The sequence below is a fragment of the Entelurus aequoreus genome, linkage group LG07, assembly GCF_033978785.1.
Source record: "Entelurus aequoreus isolate RoL-2023_Sb linkage group LG07, RoL_Eaeq_v1.1, whole genome shotgun sequence".
NCBI lineage: Eukaryota > Metazoa > Chordata > Actinopteri > Syngnathiformes > Syngnathidae > Entelurus > Entelurus aequoreus.
The window spans coordinates 56,210,910-56,238,817 of NC_084737.1; the positions used below are offsets into that span (position 1 = coordinate 56,210,910).

Here is a 27,908-nt window from a genome sequence, read left to right on the forward strand (position 1 = left end):
AACAAAAACCACTGCAGGTCTGAATGAATTACAAATGTACAAACCCCGTTTCCATATGAGTTGGGAAATTGTGTTAGATGTAAATATAAACGGAATACAATGATTTGCAAATCCTTTTCAACCCATATTCGATTAAATGCACTATAAACACAAGATATTTGATGTTCAAACTCATAAATTATTTTTTTTTTTTTGCAAATAATAATTAACTTAGAGTTTCATGGCTGCAACACGTGCCAAAGTAGTTGGGAAAGGGCATGTTCACCACTGTGTTACATGGCCTTTCCTTTTAACAACACTCAGTAAACGTTTGGGAACTGAGGAGACACATTTTTTAAGCTTCTCAGGTGGAATTCTTTCCCATTCTTGCTTGATGTACAGCTTAAGTTGTTCAACAGTCCGGGGGTCTCCGTTGTGGTATTTTAGGCTTCATAATGCACCACACATTTTCAATGGGAGACAGGTCTGGACTACAGGCAGGCCAGTCTAGTACCCGCACTCTTTTACTATGAAGCCACGTTTATGAAGCCACGTTGATGCAACACGTGGCTTGGCATTGTCTTGCTGAAATAAGCAGGGGCGTCCATGGTAACGTTGCATGGATGGCAACATATGTTGCTCCAAAACCTGTATGTACCTTTCAGCATTAATGGCACCTTCCCAGATGTGTAAGTTACCCATGTCTTGGGCACTAATACACCCCCATACCATCACAGATGCTGGCTTTTCAACTTTGCGCCTATAACAATCCGGATGGTTCTTTTCCTCTTTGGTCCAGAGGACACGACGTAAACAGTTTCCAAAAACAATTTGAAATGTGGACTTGTCAGACCACAGAACACTTTTCCACTTTCTATCAGTTCATCTTAGATGAGCTCAGACCCAGCAAAGCCGACGGCGTTTCTGGGTGTTGTTGATAAACGGTTTTCGCCTTGCATAGGAGAGATTTAACTTGCACTTACAGATGTAGCGACCAACTGTAGTTACTGACAGTGGGTTTCTGAAGTGTTCCTGAGCCCATGTGGTGATATCCTTTACACACTGATGTCGCTTGTTGATGCAGTACAGCCTGAGGGATCGAAGGTCACGGGCTTAGCTGCTTACGTGCAGTGATTTCTCCAGATTCTCTGAACCCTTTGATGATATTACGGACCGTAGATGGTGAAATCCCTAAATTCCTTGCAATAGCTGGTTGAGAAAAGTTTTTCTTAAACTGTTCAACAATTTGCTCACGCATTTGTTGACAAAGTGGTGACCCTCACCCCATCCTTGTTTGTGAATGACTGAGCATTTCATGGAATCTACTTTTATACCCAATCATGGCACCCACCTGTTCCCAATTTGCCTGTTCACCTGTGGGATGTTCCAAATAAGTGTTTGATGAGCATTCCTCAACTTTATCAGTATTTATTGCCACCTTTCCCAACTTCTTTGTCTCGTGTTGCTGGCATCAAATTCTAAAGTTAATGATTATTTGCAAAAAAAAAAAGTTTATCAGTTTGAACATCAAATATGTTGTCTTTGTAGCATATTCAACTGAATATGGGTTGAAAATGATTTGCAAATCATAGTATTCCGTTTATATTTACATCTAACACAATTTCCCAACTCATATGGAAACAGGGTTTGTATAAATCCAGTATTTACATTGCTAGACCATAAAAAAAATCGTCTTTACTCCCTTCTAAATAACATTTTCAACATTATGAGAGCCCTGTAGTCACAAACTAACACCTTTTAACGACCCCTGCAATCATTTAATCCAATATACAAACCCCAAAGCCAGTGAAGTTGGCACGTTGTGTAAATCGTAAATAAAAACAGAATAAAATGATTTGCAAATCCTTTTCAACCTATGTTCAATTGAATGGACTGCAAAAACAAAATACTTAACGTTCGAACTGGAAACGTTATTTTTTTTAAATTTTAGTTCATTTGGAATTTGATGCCTGCAACATGTTTCAAAAAAGCTGGCACAAGTGGCAAAAAAGACTGAGAAGGTTGAGGAATGCTCATCAAACACTTATTTGGAACATGCCACAGGTGAGCAGGCTAATTGGGAACAGGTGGGTGCCATGATTGAGTATAATAGTAGATTCCATGAAATGCTAAGTCATTCACAAACAAGGATGGGGCGAGGGTCACCACTTTGTCACAGTTTAAGAACAACATTTCTCAACGAGCTATTGCAAGTAATTTAGGGATTTCACCATCTACGGTCCGTAATATTATCAAAAGGTTCAGAGAATCTGGAGAAATCGCTGCACGTAAGCGATCAAAAAGCGACATCAGTGTGTAAACGATATCACCACATGGGCTCAGGAACAGTTCAGAAAACCACTGTCAGTAACTACAGTTCGTCGCTACATACGTAAGTGCAAGTTAAAACTCTACTATGCAAAGCGAAATACATTTATCAACAACACCCAGAAACGCTGCCGGATTCATTGGGCACGAGCTCATCTAAGATGGACTTATGCAAAGTGGAAAAGTGTTCTGTGGTCTGACAAGTGCACATTTTAAATTGTTTTTGGAAACTGTGGACGTCGTGTCCTCCGGACCAAAAAAGAAAAGAACCATCCGGATTGTTATAGGCGCAAAGTTCAAAAGCCAGCATCTGTGATGGTATGGGGGTGTATTAGTGCCCAAGACATGGGTAACTTACACATCTGTGAAGGCACCATTAATGCTGAAAGGTATATACAGGTTTTGGAGCAACATATGTTGCCATCCAAGCAACGCTATCATGGACGCCCCTGCTTATTTCAGCAAGACAATGCCAAGCCACGTGTTACAACAGCGTGGCTTCATAGAAAAGAGTGCGGGTACTAGACTGGCCTGCCTGTAGTCCAGACCTGTCTCCCATTGAAAATGTGTGGTGCATTATGAAACCTAAAATACCACAACGGAGACCCCGGTTGTTGAACAACTTAAGCTGTACATCCACTAAGAATGGGAAATATTTCCACCTGAAAAGCTTCAAAAATTGGTCTCCTCAGTTCCCAAACGTTTACTGAGTGTTTTTAAAAGGAAAGGCCATGTAACACAGTGGTAAAAAATTCTAAGTTAATAATTATTTGCAGAAAAAAATCTAGTTTCTCAGTTCGAACATTAAATATCTTGTCTTTGCAGTCTATTCAATTGAATATAAGTTGAAAAGGATTTGCAAATCATTGTATTCTGTTTTTATTTACACAACGTGCCAACTTCACTGGTTTTGGGTTTTGTAGTAATGCTGCCTTAGGCTGAGCCAATAAGTGGCCACAACACCGTGCTCTGATTGGTTTTGTCTCATCTAGTGGCCAATACTACTTTAGTATTGATATTTTCAGTTGATTTAGCCATTGTAATGCTTGACAATACTTACTTTTGGGCAAAAAGGTTGTAGAATATGTTTAAAAATACAGGAAAAATCTGCAATATTGAGGCTGCAATATTTGAAGCGCGATATGGCGAGTGACGACTGTAAATCCAATCAGTCCGTTGCAGAGACCCAAAAGGATGTACAGAAAACTCATTTTACAGAGAATAATTATAGTTTTACATGCAGAAAACAATGTGAAATACTGTACATATGAGAAACGAAATATATAAATTAGGATTTAATCACATTTGTCTTTATTGAAAACATGTTGGCAACGACAGCAATGAGCGGCAAGAGAGGAAGAAGGGAAGAGCCACGTGGACGCCACCTTCGCACGTCGCCACATGTTCTTTCTTGAATTCAATATTGTTTCTCTCCGTCTTTATCAGTGTTGGCACTCGCAACTTTCTTTGGCTTATTTTGAAGTCGTACTGTCGAGTCACCAAAGTGTGGAATTGTTTGTCTGGATACTCTACTCGCATATGATACACAGGCTTAAGGGATAGTTTGTTCCGTGCAACGCTTGGTCGTATGATAATCAAGATTATTACAAAAACCATAGTAACATTCTGGCGAAAGTTTTCGCCGAAAACAATACAAAAAACCGAAGCACTGTTATTAGCTATTGTATATAATATTTTAATATTACATATTATTAATTATGTATTACTGGTGTTATCATATATTTGATATTATATTAGTTAATACTTGACATTTGACTCAAACTTTGATGTTTGATATTATTTTATCTTTGTTGGTGATTCAACCACTGTGCCGTGGCACACTAGTGTACCATGAGATATTGTTTGGTGTGCCGTGGGAAAGTATGCAAGTTCACCTAATTGGTCGGAAAAACATTTTTTGCAAACCAATAACTATAATCCGCAAACAATGTGCCGTTGTAGAGTGTCTCTGCTGTCTGGAGATCAGCAGAGTAACCGTGCAATACTCTTCCGTACCAGTAGGTGGCAGCAGGTCATTGTTTTGTAAGCCTACTTTGAGACAAGAGAATTAATGATGGTTATGGTTTGAAGTCATATCGAACAATTGCGTCAGGTATTTGATGAGAACGACTTCATATTGTCAATATAGGCTATTGAGTTTCATTTTTAACATTTTCTGCTGGTGGTGTCTGTCATGTATTGGTTACTCGGGTCACAGGACAATACCGGAACTATTGTAAGGGGAACTTAAGGGCGGGTGACACAGGATATGATGACATGTGTTGTGTGTTGTACACTTGGAAGTGGAAAAAGTAAGAGCGGCAATAAAAGGTAGAAGAAGACAATAAGCTTTCTTTTGGTGTATTATTAAACTTAGATTGCTAATAAGTGTAAGCGGCCGTAATGAGTTTCCTCCGCCGGGTGGCGGGGCTCTCCCTTAGAGATAGGGTGAGAAGCTCTGCCATCCGGGGGGAGCTCAAAGTAAAGCCGCTGCTCCTCCACATCGAGAGGAGCCAGATGAGGTGGTTCGGGCATCTGGTCAGGATGCCACCCGAACGCCTCCCTAGGGAGGTATTTAGGGCACGTCCGACCGGTAGAGGCCACGGGGAAGACCCAGGACACGTTGGAAAGACTATGTCTCCCGGCTGGCCTGGAAACGCCTCGGGATTCCCCGGGAAGGGCTGGACGAAGTGGTTGGGGAGAGGAAAGTCTGGGCTTCCCTTCTTAGGCTGCTGCCCCCGCGACCCGACCTCGGATAAGCGGAAGAAGATGGATGGCTGGATGGATGCTAATAAGTGAACTAATAAGTGTCAAGTTTGACACACAACCATGGCGACGAGGATGGGATAGTGTCCCCCTGGATTTTTCCAATGAAAAAAATGTGCCTTGGCTCAAAAAAGGTTGAAAAACACTTATCTAACGTACCAGAGACCGACTTCTTAGTGCAGGATGCTCTCCTTTGACTCATCATGGCATCCATGTAGGAATCAGTCTCTTGTGGGGACGGCGTCTAATAAAAGGACACAAATCGAGTGCATTATTATGATACAGAATGTAAAGAAGTCATAAAAACATCCGCACAGCGAAGTGCATTATTCACATTGTTTTAACACACCCTTATACACAAGAGAGACTCACCGGGAAATAGGCTGTCGTCATGGCGTCACGTGGAGTCAGTCAAAAGGACGCTGCACATTTAGATGACGCCATATAAGTGCGCTTTGGCGCTCTTTGCGGAGGTCACATGACCAGTGGACCAAAAAGGCGGACTTATTATTTATTCATGGAGTTGCGAAATATACATTTTCATTTGATATGTAATGGATATGTAGACATATATCGGATCATGTTTAGCATGGAATATTGTCAATTATTATCTAGATATGTACATTAAGGGTACAAGCTTGTTTTTTCACCCTTTTCCCCTGTCAGTGTTATGCCCGAGGGAGGGGCTTGGACTGTTTAAGGGAGACTGTTCATTCAATCGAGGTGGAAGTAGGTAAGCAGGTTGGTTGTGGAGAGTTGGAGAATAGTACAAACAGTAATTGGTGATTTTTTTCATAGCAGCATTTTGTAAATAGTTTCTTTTTTTTGTGTTTACTTTTCATTTTCACCAATTTTTGCATTGTATATATTTTTTGCACAATCACCCCCAACTTGAAATTTGCAACAGAGCCATCATTGGTTGCATGGTTGTATAGTTTTTTTGTGCGAACCCGCAACATTTTGTGCCAGACGTGGGATGGCCAGTCGTCAGTGGCGCACACAACCCCCCAAGAACTGTGCCCATGACAACAGGGGAAGGTGCCGATGTCCGAAACTGGAAACCCCACTTCTGACACCAAGTGTTGCGGGTTCGCTCAAAAAAACTATATAACCATGCAACCAATGATGGCTCAGTCGCAGATTTCGAGTTGGGGGTGTTTATTGGACCACATACTCTCTTTATAAACGATTCCGATGTATGTGGATACCTGAGTGTAGTGTATCAGTAAAGAGCAAGACCCTACCAAAATGGAATCCTGTCTCAGAGTGCAGTCAATACACAAGTTCAAATAAATGTCGCATAAAAATGACAGACTGTTCATATCTTTGTAAGAATAAACTTAATTAATCTGAAAGTTACCTTGGCATTTTCATCTCGGAGGTCGAAGGTCAACTCCAGGTTAGTGACAAAATGGTCAGCAAACTCTGGATACATTTCCAGCACCTCCAAGACCTCCTCTCGCTGGATGGTGTGCAGGTCGCAGTAGCTCAGCACTCGCACATCAACACACGATTTCCCCGGCTTGGTGTAGAGATGGATCATCTCACCAAATATGTCGTTCTTGCCTTGAGAGGACACATGTGGCTGATTAGAAACTCTGACACATGTCAATCAATTATCTTAGACAAGTACAATTGAATCCATAATCATTAACAAGACTGAGGTGTTTTCTGAATGTAAAGTAAAATGGAGTTTGACTGACCTAAGATGGCTACAACTACATCATCTTTCAGGATCTCAATGGAGCCACAGTTGACAAAATACAGCGCACTGAGTACGTCTCCGCTGTGGACCAGTGTGTCTCCTGGGGGCGCATGTGTGGTCTTGAACCTCAAGGCCAGAGCCCGAAGGCAACCTTTGGTGGCACCACGAAACACCTTACAGTCCTGCAGGAGGTTTTTGTTGAGGTGAAGGCAGACGTCTGCTTGTAGGCACTCTGGGAAACCCTTCAGGAACTGAAAAACATCAGCGTGGTCCATAATGTGCCTATAATCTAGCCTGTAATCATTCTTAACATCATAATTCAACCTTCAGTAGACACAATTTAGCTGCTTCTTAAGACTTAATAGAATAATAATAACAAGAAAAACATGTAACTAAAAAAGACTAGAGAGCTAAAAGAGACCATAGTACTAACAAAGCTGCATTTCAAGTGTATGTGATCAAAAAATGTTTTGACATTATGAACACCAGGTCTTGATAAATGCATAATCATATGCACCATATGTCAACTACCCCAATTACTTTTTAAAGCTGGACATTCTTCTTTCCAGAAATGGTCACACATACTTCCTCAACAACCAGCCTTAGACAAACGTCTTCAAGCAGCCTGTCAAAGCTTGTCAAATAATAATATATAAAAAAAAAAATTTTTAAATCATAAAATACTGCAATAATACAAGAAAAACTACTGTCTTGTGTTGCGTGTCTTAATCAGACTGGATCAGATGAGGGCGACTGCCGACAAAGCAATAAAAGACTGTCATTTATAGTACAGTATATGCAGTCTTTAAAAGGAACACAACAATAATGTCACCTAGTGGTATTTTATAGGTATTGTTGTGTTCTGTAAATGTGGATTTTGTCGGCAGGAATAGGTGTCAAACTCAATCATGCAGGGTTGTTACAATGTTTGTTAGTGTTTTCATGCATCTGCAATGTGTTATTTTGTACAAACGGGTTTAATAGATAGTGGTTTTTAGTCGTGTACAATTAAATTATTGGTACTTTTGGTGGTAATGTGACACCCATAAGTAAGAATGGTTAATGCAATACCACTCCATGAGACTGTTAAATGTATTGCATAAAATGGATATGAGATTATGTTAATGGAGAAGGTCAAAAGGGTTTCTTATTTGGAAAAAAAAAAGCCATACTCGCTTCCTGATCACCCTTGCTCATAAACACATTATAACCCACCTGGTCTTCCAGAGAATAAGAAGTCAAAGCAGGAGGACCCCTTGTTTTTGCCAAATTAGTGACTGTGTCCTTTATATTTAACGAGTAATCAAACGCAACAAGATAAATTCCTGCCTGGCCCATTACAACGGACAACAATTTCAGGAATCCCCACAAGAGTTTTATCAACCTTTGCAACCATCAAATCCAAATAACCAACGGGAACATCCTTACCCTCTCCCCACTGAACCTTCCACCCTCCTATAAAGGGAGCTCTCCTCCTACCATATCACCATTCCTTGGCTGAGCAGCGGAGACTGTACAGCATTCTACTTCAGCTCCAGTCTCTCCTTGAATGTGCGACATTCTGAGAACTAGGGACACTGCAACATTTCCATAACCACATTGAGAGACCTCCGCTTCCACCCAACCATGACCTAATCCACTTTGCAAACATCAACACTGAATATATTGTTAAGTGCCGCGTTAATCCCATCACCCGTCACCCGCTGTGCATGATCAACTGGCTGACCACCACCCACAACGACGTGTGGGTGATGGAAAAGCTTTCGGATGACTGCCGGCGAAACAGTATGCTCCTGTTCTGGAAAAAGAAGGGGTATAAACTAGTGTGCAACAACCACTGAAGAATCACTCTTCTCTCCATTCCTGGAAAGTTCTTCACCAGGATCCTTCAGAATCAGGCCCTGTTGGCAATCAGGTCGAGATGCCACTCCAGCAGACAGGATCCATGCTTGCCAGGTAAACCACCGAACACTTCTCAACACTAACAGAAGTTCAGGTAGTTCCACAACGACCGCCACCTGTTCATCCCCTTCATCAACCTCAAAGCCACCTTTGACACGGTCAACTGAACTACGCTTTGGGATATCCTCTGTACCCTCACCCTCCAATCGCAGCTCATATCTCTCTTCACTTCTTCTATATGATGATGCTGAGAGCTGTCAGGGCTGTGTGGCTGCACCAGACCTGTTTACTGCATCATCTACCATCTAATGATGGCAGTGTGCACGTTTCCCTGAGATGAATATCTTTGACGAGAGTCTAATCGACCAGGACCGACGATACAACTTTTTCTGCTGCTGGTACGCTGAACTAAAGGGAACCCTTCGTGTGTTCGACGAGCAGGCAACAAAGTGTGTGTCAACTGGTCCCAGACCAAGCTCATATACACTACCGTTCAAAAGTTTGGGGTCACATTGAAATGTTCTTATTTTTAAAGGAAAAGCACTGTACTTTTCAATGAAGATAACTTTAAACTAGTCTTAACTGTAAAGAAATACACTTTATACATTGCTAATGTGGTAAATGACTATTCTAGCTGCAAATGTCTGGTTTTTGGTGCAATATCTACATAGGCGTATAGAGGCTAGAGATGCGCAGATAGGCAATTATTTCATCCGCATCCGCATCACAAAAGTCGTCATCCACCCGCCATCCAACCGAACTAACATTTTATCAAAACCACAACCGCCCGCCCGCCCGTTGTTACGCACGTTGTTATGCCCGTTGTTATATATATAATATAGACCAGGGGTCACACCCTAACAGCAATAATTAGGGCGTACTGTGATGGTACTGCCTTTATCACCCTCTATAACATGTACAGACAGCATGACAGCCCAGTCACATGTTGTGTGCGGCTTCTGCTTGCACACGTAAGTGACAGCAAGGCATACCTGGTCCACAGCCATACAGGTTACACTGACGGTAGCCGTATAAAACAACATTAACACTCTTAATATGTGCCACACTGTGAACCCACACCAAACAAGAATGACAAACACATTTCGGGAGAACATCCGCACCGTGAGACAACATAAACACAACAGAACAAATACCCAGAACACCTTGCAGTCCTAACTCTTCCTGGCTGAAATATACACCCCCCCGCTACCACCAAACCCCGCCCCCCCTACACTGCGCCCCCACACATCAAACCCCCCCCTCCGTGCGTCGGTTGAGGTGGTAATGATCAATTTTGATGATCATTGCTTACCCCACATTTTGCGAGATTTTCAATTCAAGGTTTTCATAGATTTTAAGCCATAATCATCAAAATTATAATAAATAATTGCTCCATTTATCTCACTTTGAATGTAATCAGTAAATATAACATGTTACTAAATGTTATTTTCTTATTTGATTTAGTAAAATTCTACAGAAAAATATCTATTTCTTACAGTTGTTTTTCAAAGTTGTTTTTTCTATGCTACATATTGTGCCTCTTAAGACTTCACTGCTTACCTCCAAACTAAACAAATTTGATGCTAATCCACCTTTCTGTTTTCTTTTCCCCCCCAAATAATCGGTAAGAGTACCGATAAAGAACCGAATCAAAAGTGGAATCGGAACCGGAAAAATCTGATCAATTCCCATCCCTACCAACACACGGTACATCCTGATTCCTAACAGGAGTAAACAGATGGCAATAATTGCCTCCCGTTGTCATTATAAGCACCTGATTACATTTATGATGCCATGCTATGATTAGTAAACATTCCCATTTAACATTCAGTGCTGCCCAAGGTGGGTGAAGTGCCTTGCCAAAGGACACAACAGCAGCGGCAAAAGCTAGTTTTCTGCTGTCACACTTGCTTGCAATGGAACATGACATGACAAGCAGCTGTGTTAGTAAGTAGTACATTGTACACATGTACCTCCTGCTCTTACCAGAGTGGTGTGATCGTTCCATTTGGCATGAGGCAGACATGGAAAAGACAAACTTAAATAAGTACCTTTCTACAGTATTGTGATGACAAACACTTTGGTTGGAAGAATTATGATACTATAAAGATCAAACTGTATTTTATTGATTGAGAGTGATTTTGATTTGATTTATCTGAGGGCCATTCCACTGAATTGGTGCCATTTGTGTCCACAAGAACTGTAATGTATAAATGCAGGATAAATGAACTGTTAAATATGTTTTTATGAAGAAAGCACATTGATCTGATAAATACCATAAATAAATAAATACAATTTCAAACATTAATTTAACCTACCATGAACACTGAACATTTAGCATTTGTCTTCTGTCCCTGCTTTTCAAAATTAAGACTTTACCATGAAATACAACAATCAAAATCCTTCAGAAATGGTATACTTTGACATACTGTGTGTGTTACAGTACTACTTATTCCAACGATACTTTATGTTGAATTTATTTTTCAAACAATTTAGTTCAAATCCACACCGAGATATAACTCAGTCCTGTCACCCTAACCCCTAGTGTTTCTTAACAATAAGGCAGAGGGCCCATTGTTAGGCCGCGAAAGCTGTTTCTTTCTTTGTTTCTCAGCTGTCGTCCGTATGGACCGCAGCGGTACTCGGTTGTAATACACGTTTACATCACTTGTGGCTATAATGACCATTTCAAACAAACAAAAGAAGTCTGGAGCTATAGTCATAGAAATATGTTATTGACAGTTTAGTTAAGAATATATTTATTATTAATTTAGTTTATTTTAGCACAACATAAATGCACCGTATTTTTCAGACTATAAGTCGCTCCGGAGTATAAGTCGCACCGGCCGAAAATGCATACTAAAGGAGGAAAAAAACATATATAAGTCGCACTGGAGTATAAGTCGCATTTTTGGGGGAAATTTATTTGATAAAACCCAACGCCAAGAATAGACATTTGAAAGGCAATTTAAAATAAAGAATAGTGAACAACAGGCTGATTAAGTGTACGTTATATGACGCATAAATAACCAACTGAGAACGTGGCTGGTATGTTAACGTAACATATTATGGTAAGAGTCATTCAAATAACTATAACATATAGAACATGCTATACGTTTACCAAACAATCTGTCACTCCTAATCGCTAAATCCGATGAAATCTTATACGTCTAGTCTCTTACGTGAATGAGCTAAATAATATTATTTGATATTTTACGGTAATGTGTTAATAATTTCACACATAAGTCGCAACCCCGGCCAAACTATGAAAAAAACTGCGGCGTATAGTCCGAAAAATACGGTATGTTTTTTTTTTTCCGTCAGCATGATAGACAGACAACCAGTCACACTCACATTCATACATTAGGGCCAATTTAGTGTTGCCAAACAGCCTATCCCCAAGTGCATGGTTCTGGAGGTAGGGGGAAGCTTGAGTACCCGGAAAGAACCAAAGCAGTAAAAAGGAGAACATGCACAGAATGTGGGACCTTCTTGCTGTGAGAAGCACGACTGCTAACCACTCTGCTACAGTGCCTCTATTTTTTAGTGATTTTATAAACCTCATATTTTTACTCATTTTCACTGAAGATTTTTCATATTTTGAAATGCAAATGTTGATGCTCCGCTGACCCTCAGCATTAGACACATGAAATAAAGGTGTTTGGGAAATCCCCTTGTGTTTTTTGGTGCAAAATTAGCACTGCATAAAACATTATGTCGCTACTCGTCCAACTTTTCCTAAAAAACAAACAAACACACAAAAACAACTAAAAGCCTTGTCCAACCGTTTTGGTTGATTGATTGAAAGTTGTATTAGTAGATTGTACAGTACAGTACATATTCCGTACAATTGACCACTAAATGGTAACACCCGAATAAGTTTTTCAACTTGTTTAAGTCGGGGTCCACGTAAATCAATTCATGGTAACTGACTGTGGAGAGGGGGGGCCGGCAAGCGAGCAGCAAAGCAGCCACGTCAGAGCCCGGCCCAAGATGGCGACGAGGAGGCGGGGACGGCGAGCGACGCCGCAATCGTGCCCAGGTGCACGATCCGCACACCTGGGCACGATCATCCAATCTCCTCTCGCTGAAGAAAAGGGGCGCAGCAGAGAGAGACAGGAGAGAGACTGGAAGGAGCAAAAGAGAAGCTGACGCGGAGCGAGAGAGGAGAAGAGCCGGAGACAAACAACAACGAGCGAGCGAAGAAGAGGCGCTGAAAAGCGACTGAGACTGAGAGGTTTTATTTGCAAAAATAAACAAACGTCAACTCTGCTCGAAATGTCTCCATTTGATGGTCCAGGGAACCCACGAGACGGCTTGAGTCCGTCACACTGACGTTTACTAGTCAGCTTTTACTGCAAATGAATATTGGCTCCTCCTTGACTACCAGTAATCGGTATCGGCCCTAACTTTATATCGGTCAACCTTTATTTAGCATAGATGCCATAAAGCTATAGTTTATGTATTTGCTAATTCCATGTGAAAAACTCCTCCGTGTTACTTTCAATACTGTTACTCAAATAAGTCATCTTCAGTTTAGGAACTTTTTTGAAAAATGAAATAACGTTACCTGAGATGGGCCAATACACAATAATCAAAGTTTATTTTGCGCGAGTAACAACAAGCAAATGGCACCGATTTGGGGGAATAGACCCTGAATTTTATATGCCTTTTATATGCCTCTGTTTTCATAGAATGGCAATATATATAATGTATATTCATATTCCTTATATACAGCAGACTTGCACTCCAAAGTAGTCAATCATCATTGTAAATCAAATATTAGTTATATACCATTAGGGAAGTGCCGATCGATCAGCCACTGATCAATATCGGCCCATTTTCTTAGAAAAGTACATGATCGCCATTGCCAATCAATGCCTTTTGATGCCGATCACAAACGGCAATCTCCTCTGACTAATATTATAACTATGTTATGAGCTCTCCGTATAGAGTGTAGAGCCGCTCCCCTGTTAATAATAAGCACCTCCATTACGGAAAATAAACTGCATTTCTTTATTTCTTAAAAAGGGAACTGCACTTTTTTGGGGTAATTTTGCCTATAATTCATAATCTATAGGAGAGACAAGAATACATGTCTTTTTTGACGCATTCTAACTTGCAAATGAACTAAAATAAAAGTCAGCTAACAATGGACGTCATTGCGTCTGAGCTGGTGCATCGCCTATAAACTGGTAAAAGTTTCTTCTACATTATAAATCATGCCTCTTACCTGGATAGTGGTAAGAGAGGTTGGTAAACTTTGACATGCAACTTAAACCCGGTGAAGGCGCGAAAGAAGCTTGAATGCACCCACTTTTTATTTTAACACTTCGATTATGATTATATCTTCATCTAAATGGGAATATATGAACATCCCATCAGTCCTCATCCCAATGAGGGCAGACATTCTACAGTAAGTGTTTGTTCTATGTTTGTTGGCTCTCATGAAGTCAGCATGATTAGTAGTAGTTGTTGAAGGAAAAAGCAAAGGTTGTGATGCGTTTGCTGTGTATGCCTAAAATTAGCAAAATATGTAAATATTTTATATTATGAATGTGCCTGTTACTACTTCTATATATACTTACAACGTAAAAATAAGACCTTGATGGATGTTTTTGGATGTTTTTTAGAGCACCTTATAGGCGGAATAGTGACTCCCATAGGCCCCATTGTTAGCTGACTTTAGCTAGTGTTTATTAGTTAGAGTGCATTAAAAAAAGGAAAACCTATACGTGTTGTCTCTTATAGGGATTGTGAATGATGGGCAAAAGTTCATCATTATCAAGTATTAGGACGAGGCTTAATATTTTACACACTGAGAGCAAGGGGGAGCAGGCATACTAATAGCTAAGATAGCCACTAGGCTAGCTGTAAACAATAGAATAAATAAGTTCTTAGTAAAGTTGAAGATGTTTAGATAGAAGCATTTTACAGCAAAAAGTAGGAAGCTATTAACCGGATATTAGCAAATAGATTAGTAAGACTAGGGACAGGATAATATAACAACTGTTGGTGTGTCAGCATTGTCGCGTATACGACAAATAAAAGAGTGAATCGATCTATAAATTGGTAGTGTCAACATCAAGGGTAATATCAGTATATGATTGATACTAGAATGATCAGATTGATATTTTTATTTCCTAAAAATCTTTTTTTTTTTTTTGTTAATGTTTACAAATTCAAAGAATCCGTCCCTGAGCACAAAAGGCAAACAATTGTACTATTGACTTTGTTTTGCTTGTACAATTGTATTCTAATAAAATACAATAAAAAAATTATTAAAACATTGTGCTGATATTGTTAAACTTTCAGCACTTACAATAAATACATTTAATAATTTAGAGTTAATATATGTGATCGGTATTGATCTCACTCATGGATGATCGGAATCGGCAGAATAAATCCCTGATCGGAACATCTATTATCCATATAATTGCCGTATATTATAAATATTAGGGGTTTAACGGTACACCATAATCACAGCTTGGTACATACCTCTGTTTTAGGTTCATGGTATTTTTTGGGTACTGTGAGGGAACAAAATGGCAAACATAAATATCTGCTTAGTTTTTGTGGGAACAGCTTTGATGATTTTTAAACAATGGCAGCCCATTGCTTTCGTCTGATCTACTTGTCTTCGTCCGTACACATATTTCATCGGGAAGGCCAAGTGTTCCCAAACAGGTGACTTTAACTACAGAAGAGGGTTTTTAAGCTCTGGCTTCTCTTTGGCATTATTGCTGAATCGCTAGCCAAGGCTGGACTACAGTGTATTTGTTTACCGAGTAGACATGCGGTAGATAAACACTTCCTGTCAATCACCTAACGCAGGGGTCGGCAACCTTTACCACTCAAAGAGCCATTTTGGCAAGTTTCACAAATTAAAGAAAGTGATGGGAGCCACAAAAAAAATTTACAATTTAAAATGAAAAACACTGCATACAGAGCTTAAATGCTTTGTGCTATATTACCCAGGGGTCTCCGACACACGCACCGGCACGCACTTTAATGTGGACATTTGATGTTAGTGCAGCCCGCGAGTTTTGAATGAATGGCGCTTGATGGCGTCATACTTGCCAATCCTCTCATTTTTCCCCGGGAGACTCCCGAATATCAGAGCGTGATGACACCGCCCTCTACAGTCTGCCCTAACAGTGTACCTGCTTGACCACACGTAAGTGACAGCAAGGCGTACTACCTCAGCAACCACACATCTTACACTGACGGTGCCAATACCCAGAATCCCATGCAGCACTAACTCTTCCGTACTAGTTCAGCAACCACACATCTTACACTGACGGTACCAATACACATCTGACACTGACGGTACCAATACACATCTTACACTGACGGTACCAATACCCAGAATCCCATGCAGCACTAACTCTTCCGCTCAACCAACGCAAGGAGAGGGGGGGGGGGGGGGTTGATGTGTGGGGGGGTTGTGGTAGCGGGGTGTATAATCTAGACCGGAAGAGTTAGGACTGCATGGGATTCTGGGTAATGGTTGTGTTGTGTTTATGTTGTGTTACAGTGCAGATGTTCTCCAGAAATGTGTTTTTCATTCTTTTTTGGTGTGGGTTCACAGTGTGGCGCATATTTGTAACGTAACAATGTTAAAGTTGTTTGATACGGCTACCGTCAGTGTAAGCTGTGTGGCTGATGAGTAAGTATGCTTTGCTGTCTCCTGTGTGTGCGATTAATAACAACATGCAACATGCGGCTGGACTGGCACGCTGTATGTAAATGCTATAGAGGACAATTACTGCAGTCCAATCAGGGCACGCCCTTTATCTAGTATTTATAGTCTAAATAGGATTATTTTTTCCCTGGGAGTTATTTATGAGAGACACTGAGATCCATAAGTCTCCTGGGAAAATCGGGGGGTCGGCAAGTATGTAGCTGAGCCGCATCAGAGTAGTCAAAGAGCCGCATGCGGCTCCGGAGCCGCGGGTTGCCGACCCCTGACCTAACGTGTACCGTGTGGGAAATCAGTACACGTCTGTACCGTACTGAGGGTTCCATAACAAAAACTCTTGATTTCAAATACATGTACCGTTACACCCCTAATTACTTCATGCAGAATTGTAAATGTATTCATTGCACAATGCAGATACAATACCATATTCATGTCTATGCCATTGGTGTACGTCCAGGCGTGCTCAAAGTATTCCTCGAGCCGTTGCCTGAGCGGGTTCGGGATCTGGTGGAAGCGGATGAATTCTTTGACGCGAAGCATCTGGAGGTGGTAACGGGCAGTACTGGAATACAACCTCTGGATGATGGCCGACACATTCCCAAAGATGCTTGCGTACATGAGAGCTAAGGGACAAATGAAGTCAAGTGAGGGTTCCTGGACAATTTGTAGCAGATGAAGGTCAGTATTGTATTGAAATACTGAGAACAACACACGTGTTCTCACTTGGTTCTTAACTTTTTTACTAACCACAACAGCAGCACATATCATGGCCCTACTTTAGTAATTAGTACAAATTTTATGAACTTGGTAAATATATTATAATATACTGTACATTATTTCAATCATCCATTACCAACATTCATTAACAAATACATACAAATAAAACCCATTTGACGTAAACGACTGTCGACATACCAAAAATGTAAACTGAAATTAGCTGCTTATACATTTACTTGTGACATTTGAGACATAAATACTGTATCAATGCATGATAATTAAGGATTGTTCAACCTGTGGCAGTTTGTTGATATGGTTTTCCTTATGTGCGGATATTTTTGTCTAGATACTTTTGTTTTCATATATTTTCTTATACTACTTTTTTAATTTTTTAATTTTTTTAATTTTAAATTTTTAATTTTTATGTCCTGTCCAGCTTCTCAGGCAATTCATATAGTTAATGTAGATGCCCATATCGGCTGTTCAGATTCACTTTACAAAAGAGAAGTGTAGGATACTTCTCTTGTTGCCTTATTTGTATTTGACTTTATTAAATGTATTTATAATATCATTTGGTGCGGCCGGGCCGGAGCAGAAGGGGATAGAAAGAGAAAAAAAGGAATACAGAGGAGGAAATTGTGGGGACAAGAGGGGGATTAGACAGAGAGACAAAATCAACAACAGTAACAACAACAATAGAGCAACATCAGCAAATATGATATGTACAAATATGATGGTAAAAGTGATAGCAAAGAAGCAGTTAGCAAAATAAATAATAATACAGAAATGACAATGAGCAATACAAATACCAATAGAAATAGCGCTATTGATAATGAACAATACCAATAATTTACCTCTATTAACAACAATACAATTGTTCAAATGCAACAATACATATACGTAATGATAACTAGAGATACCAAAGAATGCAGAAAAAATGGAGGAGAAGAAAGAGAAGCAACCTATATTAACCTTGTAGATTGTTATAGTAACAATATGTTAAGCTTTGTCAGTGCGCCATGTGTTACCCAGTTTACTCTAGAGCAACAACGTTAATATATGTTTGATGAAACGTGATTATGTGCATGAGTGTATGCATGTATATTAGGGCTGTGAATCTTTGGGTGTCCCATGATTCGATTCAATGTCGATTCTTGGGGTCACGATTCGATTCAAAATCGATTTTTTTTTTTCAATTCAACACGATTCTCGATTCAAAAACGATTTTTTCGCGATTCAAAATGATTCTCTATTCATTCAATACATAGGATTTCAGCAGGATCTACCCCAGTCTGCTGACATGCAAGCAGAGTAGTAGATTTTTGTAAAAAGCTTTTATAATTGTAAAGGACAATGTTTTGTCAACTGATTGCAATAATGTAAATTTGTTTTAACTATTAAAAGAACCAAAATTATGACTTATTTTATCTTTGTGAAAATATTGGACACAGTGTGTTGTCAAGCTTATGAGATGCGATGCAAGTGTAAGCCACTGTGACACTATTGTTCTTTTACTTTTATTTTTATAAAAGTCTAATGATAATGTCAATGAGGGATTTTTAATCACTGCTATGTTGAAATTGAAACTAATATTGATACTGTTGTTGATAATATTCATTTTTGTTTCACTACTTTTGGTTTGTTCTGTGTCGTGTTTGTGTCTCCTCTCAATTGCTCTGTTTATTGCAGTTCTGAGTGTTGCTGGGCCGGGTTTGGTTTTGGAATTGGATTGCATTGTTATGGTATTGCTGTGTATTGTTTTGTTGGATTGATTAATTTAAAAAAATAAATAAACAAATAAAAAATAGATTTTTTAAAAATGAGAATCGATTCTGAATCGTCAACGTGAGAATCGCTATTCGAATTTGAATACATTTTTTCCCACACCCCTAATGCATATGTACTTGTATATGTACATAATGTGTATATGTATGTTTGTACAGTGAATGTATATGTACAAGTATGTGTATATGTATGTTTGTACAGTGAATGTATATGTACCGTATGTGTATATGTTTGTACAGTGAATTTGCGTGTGGATGTACGAACTTTGAGTATGTAGGTATGTACTGTATTTGTGTATTTATGTGGGAGCGTAGGTGCCTATGTACTGTATGTATGTATGTGTGTATGAATGTGAGTATATGTGTATTTGTATGTACAATATATTTGACTCCCAGTGTGGGTGGGAGCCAGAGTACGGCCCCAGCAACCCGGAGAGCCCAACCCACAAACAGCAGGTGTGGCGCCCAGGGCACCAGTAACCACCGGCCCCACGCAGCCAGGCCGGCCAGCGACAGGAACCCCAGAGCCAGGCCCACCGTGCCGCCCGTAAGAGCTAGCAGCAGGCCGCAGACAGACGCGCCCGACAGAGGACAAAGCACGAGAGAAGCAGGGGACAGCCAGACCTCAAGCCAGCGAGAGACCACACCCCACACGGGCAGAAAGGCGGGACGGGCCACCCGGGGGGCCCAGAGACTCTCCGCAACCGGATGGGAAGACCGCCCCCGCCCCACCAGCAACCAGGCCCCCACGAGCCCACCCCACATCCCTGGAGAGCACGGCGCGGCCCGCTCCAGGCCACTCCACCCAAGTCGGCCGCCGCAGGACCGCCCAGCACGGGGCCACGGGAACCACCAGCAACAACCAGCAACAGCCCTGTTGAGTTCACCCCCTGAGGGAGGGGGGAAAAAAAAAAGAAAGAAAAAAAAGATAATAAAATATATTAAAAAATAAATAAATAAATAAATAAAATACAATACATTAAAAAAAAAAAAGAATTAAAAGAAGATCACAGACATGCTGACACACAAGGTCACTACCCCAGCAGCTGGCCGACTCGCAGCACCTCGGAATACCTTGCAGCACCAAGCTACCACAATAGATGCGGGGACTAGACCCAGCAGGCCCCAACCAAGACGGGCACCCGGAATGGATGGACGGTGGGACCCAGGAGCTCCAGACACGCAGTCCGGATGCAGTAGCCTGAGGCACCGACCCCCGCCTGACAAGCAGGCCCAGAGCGTACCCCCAGAAATATACATACATATAAATATATATATATGTATATATATATATATATATATATATATACAGTATATATATATATATATATATATATATATATATATATATATATATACAGTATATATATACAGTATATATATATATATATATATATATATATATATATATATATATATATATATATATATATATATATACAGTATATATATATATATATATATATATACAGTATATATATATATATATACATATATATATATATATATATATATATATATATACAGTATATATATATATATATATATATATATATATATATATATGTATATATATATATATACACACATACATACATACACATATATACATACGTATATATACATACATACACATACACACACACATACATACATACATACATACATACATATATATATATATACATATACACGTATACACACATATATATATATATATACACATACACACACATATACATACATACATACATACATACACAAACACACACATATATATACATACATATACACACATATGCATATATACATATACACATACACATCTATAAACACACACATACCTATACTCATACATGCACACACATATGCCTACATACACATACATACACACATTTACATACCTACATCCATCCATCCACATGCACACACACACACACTCATATATATACAACAACAAATCCATACACAGGCCGGCGGGACAGCGATCAAGTCCCGGCACCCACTGCCCACTGAGAACCAGCTGATTTCCTCCCCCAAGCTCCACAGGTCCGGCCGCGCACTCCCGTCACCCAGAGACAACTCCCGACTCGCCCGCCCCAGACGACGGCTTGACACCGGGCGCAAAGGGCGGCGCAGCAGGGCGCAAGGGCACCCCAGGCCCACACCCGACATGCCAACCAACACGACAATAAACGAGTATGAAGCCGGCAAGTTCGTCAGCCTCGACAACCACCACGCGCGCGCGCTGCCACCATTCACAACATCAGCCACCCCCCCGCACCAGACCCAGCAGCCAGGGGCGCCCACGCCACAAACAAACTGCAGCAGAAACACCAGCTGCAATACCCCCAGACAGCCAGCACCACTCGATCAAATCAAAGCGATCGAAAAAACTGCGACCGGCAACCACACGCCAACAGGATCACGGAGACCAGCCAGCGCCAGCCCGCCAGTCAACCCAAACGCCAACATGCAAACAAGAGACATCAACACCTCCCCCACTACCCCAACCCAAACCCGCACAAACACACCACTGCCCAAACAACCGAGACACAGCATCTAGACCAGACATGGGGGCCGCGCCGCCACCGCATCAAGTCACCAACACAGACCCCACAGCGCAAGGTCGGGCCACATGGGCACGGACCCCACACAACAGGAAGCGAGACCCGCGCGACGCCACACACAAATAAATAATACAATTTTAAAAAAATTTTTTTTTAAAATAAATAAATTAAAAAATATTAATAAAAAAAAAATTGTTATAAAAAAAATAAAAAAAATTTAAAAAAATAAAATAAAAATAATAATAATAATAATAATTATAAATGAATGAAAGCCTCACACCCTCAGCGAGGTCTCTGCCCGGGAATGGCAGGCCACCAGACCGCAGTCCCCGCAACCCACGCCGGCCGAGGAGGCAATGACGGGTGCGCCGTACTCCCGAAACCCAACCCCCCCATGCATGTGTACAAAGCCCCCTGAGTGTCTACTGTGTAGTTAAAATTAGCCGTTGCAGCCGACCTCCAGTCCCTATTGATGTGTGTACTGTAGTGTGAGTGAGAAATGTATGCTTGTGGGAACTAATAATGCGATTGTCATGGTGGGTCCCAACCAAGCTGAGCCCCCCAAATCCTAAGTGTCTAATATGCAGCTAAGATTGAGGGATGGACGAGCAGGGGACAAGACAGGAGGACTGGAGCCCCATAGGAGGCATCCTCATCCCCCCGCCATGCCTACCCGCAGGACAATCCCCCAAAGTCTTATATATGTGTGAGTGTGTGTGCTATAAGTAGGAGGAGTAGAGGGCCCTACTAATTTGTCTGCATTATTGAGATCCCTTGTTTCCTAGATGAGTGGTTCTCAACTGCTTTGTCAGACTGCAGCTTATCCGCAACCTTAATGAAAATAAGCGGTATAGAAAAGGGATAGATGGATAGTTTACAGCTTCAGTATTCCATAAAATGTGAAAATGTGTGACTTAAAAAAAGTGAAGTATTGTAAACTACCGGTTGACACAATAATTAAAAAAATTAACTGCATAAACATCCTGAGCCTTGAATTGGTCTTTTTGTTTTAATTGCACTCCTGATATCAAAAAACTTTTGCACATTATTCACATTTTTGAGATGCGCGACTAAGAACGTCTTGCAAACAAACAACTCCTGAATGCGAATCAGTTCTGTCTTTTACTTTTAAGAGCCAATTCATATACTCGACTCGTCCATGGACATCACATTTCCAGCAGGCACCGACCAACAATCCTGTTTTTGCTGCACTTTGCTTCTATGGACAATCACACGTTTCATTAGAAGAGGGGGTGTAACGATTGATCGATATATCCATAGATTAATTTATATTCCCAAATTTCAACTACCGGTATATCGACCTGTGCTCTGCAAGCTTGCTGTCCAGAAGGTTCTGTAAGGATAGATTCAAGATATTTTATTATGCCCACACGTCAAAAATGGCGGATACCTACGGTGATTGAGAAAGATCATAACAAACGCAAACGCCACGAAACAATATCATAAATCCCAACTTTAAGCCACAAAAGACGCGACCCACAACAAAAGTGACAGCGGAGTAAGTTACGGTGACGAATTGACTTCAGGAACACAAGGAGAATGAATTTCATCAGAAAGAAAGAAATACAAGAGATGGATGAAGGAGGCTATGGAAATTAGGAAGCAGAGATGAAGTAGGGATGAAGGGGGCATACTTGATTCCCCACACCTGGCACGCTGTCCTTTACCAGCGACGCCAGGGCAGACAACATATACTGTATGACCAGGTTGAGGAAATGTATTTCGCAGGTAAATCTACTGTTCAAATGTTGCTGACTGTACTTTTATTGAAAATTGCTTGAATGTTGAAAATTACAGCAGAAAAGTTTGCCTCTTGTTAATTCAACCTAAAGAGTTGGTTGCACTTTATTCGAATAAGATTAATTGTTTACTTGTTTGTTTGTATGCATAATTAATTTTTACCTAATTTCTTGACAAGAAATAACGGGAATATAGGAAACTTCATAGGCAGTGTCCAATATCCAGTATTTAATTTACAGTCACACTGGTTGATTTTTTTTTGGCAAAAAAGTTACTAAAGCAATTTCAACTCACTGAATTGTTTCAACTTCCTATAAGTTATATTTTCCAAAACAAAAAATATATCAAAAACACTAGCTTATTGCGATTTCACAGAACATGTTTTCTTTAAGTTTCTCTTTATGTTTCACCATTTCAGCAGAGGAGCATGTTCGGCAACGCACACGCGTGGAAAACTTTATAAGCAGACACGCTGTGTAGACAGATAAGGAAGAATGGACACATTATGGCTTAAAAAACTAACGATAAGGTGAAACTATAAACACTGAAGCACCGCTCAGCAAGAGGTGCTTTAAAACATGGCTAACAATCTAGCGCCTAACGTCCATCCGCAGTCGGCAGTGTTTTAGCTACTTCTAAATCACTAATCCTCCCCTCCATGGTCGCAAATAAAGTATGTTTCTTACAAGTGTCATCTCTGCAGAACGAGGAATAGCTAAACATGCTTTACTACAAACCGTAAGAGGATACAATAGCTCACCGCTAACAACAAGCTAGCACTACTGAATGTAAACAAATGCCATGGGTGGATCTACACCTGACATCCAATGTAATGATACCAAGTACAAGAGCGTATCTAGTCGATAACACAACGATTACATCAATATGTTTACTGTAACAATATCTTTTTTTCTTTTTAAAAAAAAAGTATATTTATGTCTATAAACTCAGGAACTATGGTCCATGGACAAATGAGGACTTTAAATACGACAAATGTAAAGCATCTAAACAACAGAAGAATAAGTGTGTATTACACTTTAACATAAGTGTAGATGGAACATGTTAAAACAGAAAATAACCAGATATTAACAGCAAATGAACAAGTAGATTAACAATCCATTTTCTGCCACTTGTCCCTCATAAATTTGACAAAATAATACAATGAGAAATGACAATATGTGACTGCGTACATGAGCCTTTGTTTGCTTTATTATTACTAAAAGAAAAGTTGTCTAGTATGTTCACTATTTTATTCAAGGCCAAAATTGTTCTTCGATTCTAATACGAAACATATATTTAAAGTACTGGAAGATTTTTTTTTCATAAAATAAAGCCAATAAAGCAATTGTTTGTGGTCCCCTTTATTTAGAATAGTATCAACACGTATCAAAATACATTTTGGTATTGGGACAACCCTAATCCCAAGCCACTATCAGGAAATAGTGTGCAATGATCAATCAATCAATCAATCAATGTTTATTTATATAGCCCTAATGATGTCATAAATATTCAAAAAGGTAGAAATTAGTGTACAGTACTCCAATTTAAATAGAAGGAGTTTTCCGATTGGTTTACTCACATCCAATGAGCATGACGCAGATAGAAAATATCTTCTCCGAGTTGGTGTTGGGGGAGACGTTGCCAAAGCCAACGCTGGTCAGACTGCTGAAGGTGAAGTATAGTGCCGTGACGTACTTGTCTTTGATGGACGGCCCTGAGCTTGGGTCACTGTAGTTGTACACTTTCCCTAGGATGGAAAAATCACAGCATGAGAAAGCACTCAAAAGTAAATAATTACTTTAGTGCAAGATTCACCTATGGACACGCCCAAGTTGTCCAGCCAGCCAATCTTGTGCTCCAAGTAAGGTTTCTCCACATTTCCAATGGCATACCAGATGCAAGCCAGCCAATGAGCGATGAGGGCAAAGATACACATTAGCAGCATTAGCACGGCAGCGCCGTACTCCGAGTAACGGTCCAGCTTGCGTGCAACTCGTACCAGTCGCAGGAGGCGGGCCGTCTTCAGGAGACCAATCAGGGTGGTGGTCTGAGATGCAACATAAGGACAGTACAAATGAATCCAAACAATGTCAAACTACCTTTATTAGCAGGGGGAAAATGTGGTACTTTGCTGATTTTGTGGAAAGATGTGAACAGTACACACAGTGGTTTGGTACACAAGCGCAGTCAGGATCCCTCACCGCACCTGAGCGACAAGAAGAAGACTATCCTCTCGCCCACTGAATTAAACTCCAATGTACAGGCACTGAGTCAGGGGGCAAGAAGTAATGCTATCCCCGCCTGTCACCTCTCAACGCTGGCACGAGCCCAGGCTGTTTCCCTACCAGAGAGGTGGCGTTCCACTTGTCTCGAACTAGCTTCTGCAGCCAGGGATCGGACCCGCTAGGTCCCTGTTTTCGGCTGCCACCCATCTCTCACTGGACCTGACTCCTTTGGGTTGTGAAACCAATGAAGGTGCTGTTAAATATAGATGACACATTAAAGGCCTACTGAAACCCACTACTACCGACCACGCAGTCTGATAGTTTATATATCAATGATGAAATCTTAACATTGCAACACATGCCAATACGGCCGGGTTAACTTATAAAGTGCAATTTTAAATTTCCTGCGACACTTCCGGTTGAAAACGTCTAGATATGATGACGTATGTGCGTGACGTCATGGAGAGAACGGAAGTATTCGGACCCTATTGGATCCAATACAAAAAGCTCTGTTTTCATCCCAAAATTCCACAGTATTCTGGACATCTGTGTTGGTGAATCTTTTGCAATTTGTTTAATGAACAATGGAGACTGCAAAGAAGAAAGCTGTAGGTAGGATGGGTGTATTAGCGGCGGACTACAACAACACAACCAGGAGGACTTTGAGATGGATAGCAGACGCGCTAGCCGGCGACCTCACCTTGACTTCCTCTGTCTCCGGGCCGCCGACCGCATCGGTGATCGGGTGAAGTCCTCTGTCGCTCCGTCAATCGCTGGAACGCAGGTGAGCACGGGTGTTGATGAGCAGATGAGGGCTGGCTGGCATAGGTGGAGAGCTAATGTTTTTAGCATAGCTCTGTGAGGTCCCGTTGCTAAGTTAGCTTCAATGGCGTCGTTAGCAACAGCATTGTTAAGCTTCGACAGGCTGGAAAGCATTAACCGTGTATTTACATGTCCATGGTTTAATAGTATTGTTGATCTTCTGTCTATCCTTCCAGACAGGGGTTTATTTATTTTGTTTCCATCTGCATTTGAGCCCGATGCTATCACGTTAGCTCCGTAGCTAAAGTGTTTCGCCGATGTATTGTCGTGGAGATAAAAGTCACTGTGAATGTCCATTTTGCGTTCTCGACTCTCATTTTCAAGAGGATATAGTATCCGAGGTGGTTTAAAATACAAATCTGTGATCCACAATAGAAAAAGGAGAAAGTGTGGAATCCAATGAGCCAGTTTGTACCTAAGTTACGGTCAGAGCGAAAAAAGATACATCCTGCACTGCACTCTAGTCCTTCACTCTGACGTTCCTCATCCACAAATCTTTCATCCTGGCTCAAATTAATGGGGTAATCGTCGCTTTCTCGGTCCGAATCTTTCTCGCTGCATTGTAAACAATGGGAAAATGTGAGCAGCCCTTCCTCCTGTGACGTCACGCTACTTCCGGTATAGGCAAGGCTTTTTTTTATCAGTGACCAAAAGTTGCAAACTTTATCTTCGTTGTTGTCTACTAAATCCTTTCAGCAAAAATATGGCAATATCGCGAAATGATCAAGTATGACACATAGAATGGATCTGCTATCCCCGTTTAAATAAAAAAAAAAATGTTTTAAATATCTTCAAACATTGCCTATTTTTTTTCCAGATAAAATCATGTCTTTTTTCTTTTGTTTTTTTTTACTTAATTGCCTTGTTACTTTAACTTAAATATTGAATGGCCTGTTTGGGATATGTCATGTTTATTAATAAAAACAAAACTTCCAGATAAAAGTGTGGACAAGAGCATGGTTGAGCGCAAATTTTTCAACAATTGCTTTGCTTATCGGCAAAGATTAACCAAACAGAGCCAATATGAAGCTAACATCTGTGAGCAATGCAGCCAGCCCATGCTGTATTCAGAGATAAAAGTAAGCCCGAGTCTGATTCATTAACAAACTCACTGGAGAAATTGACTGTAGTCAGTACACTGTCGATTGAAGACTTTACCGCCCCGCATGTTGCCATAACAAGCTACACAACGTACGAGTGGCTGTGCAAAAAATATTGTTGGTTTAATATTAATAAGCCAGCGAATTAATTGGAAAACTCCAGCTGCTCTCTGAAACACACTTCTTCTTTAGAAAAGTCAATTTGGTCTTAAGGCTGACATATACTCTCAAGTCACGTAGCTTGTGTGAGCGACGCCACCTTGCTCCTACCCCTGTGTATAGTACTGCAGACCTGACGTGCCCCTCCCAAAAATTCTAGCTTCTCGACCGCACATCTGTGATTGGTCAGTTTTTGCTGAGGAAAGTCCCTAAGCACAGGAGAAGAGACGCTTTGCTTGAAATGCACAAATTGTTGTACTAGAAAAGCAACAGTCACTTAACATTTGCATGCAAACTGATATTGTGTACTGTACTTATTAATATCTTGGTGCACTGTAAAAAAAAATATAATTGAAAGGAACCTTTTCTTAGCTTGTTGTGTGGTTGT

At 40.6% G+C, this 27,908-nt stretch overlaps 1 protein-coding gene across 4 annotated transcripts in view; it reads right to left on the reverse strand.

The window, feature by feature from the left end:
- Window positions 1–27,908, reverse strand: part of kcnh7 (potassium channel, voltage gated eag related subfamily H, member 7) — a 122,102-nt gene that overhangs the window by 12,944 nt on the left and 81,250 nt on the right. For all 4 annotated transcript variants that reach the window (XM_062054031.1, XM_062054030.1, XM_062054029.1 and 1 more), the window contains 6 exons: window positions 25,030–25,261; window positions 24,794–24,961; window positions 16,806–17,005; window positions 6,777–7,029; window positions 6,434–6,639; window positions 5,233–5,317 (listed from right to left, as the gene is read on the reverse strand). In XM_062054031.1, coding sequence (XP_061910015.1) covers window positions 5,233–5,317; window positions 6,434–6,639; window positions 6,777–7,029; window positions 16,806–17,005; window positions 24,794–24,961; window positions 25,030–25,261 — 1,144 coding nt within the window. The remainder of the gene's footprint in view (window positions 1–5,232; window positions 5,318–6,433; window positions 6,640–6,776; window positions 7,030–16,805; window positions 17,006–24,793; window positions 24,962–25,029; window positions 25,262–27,908) is intronic.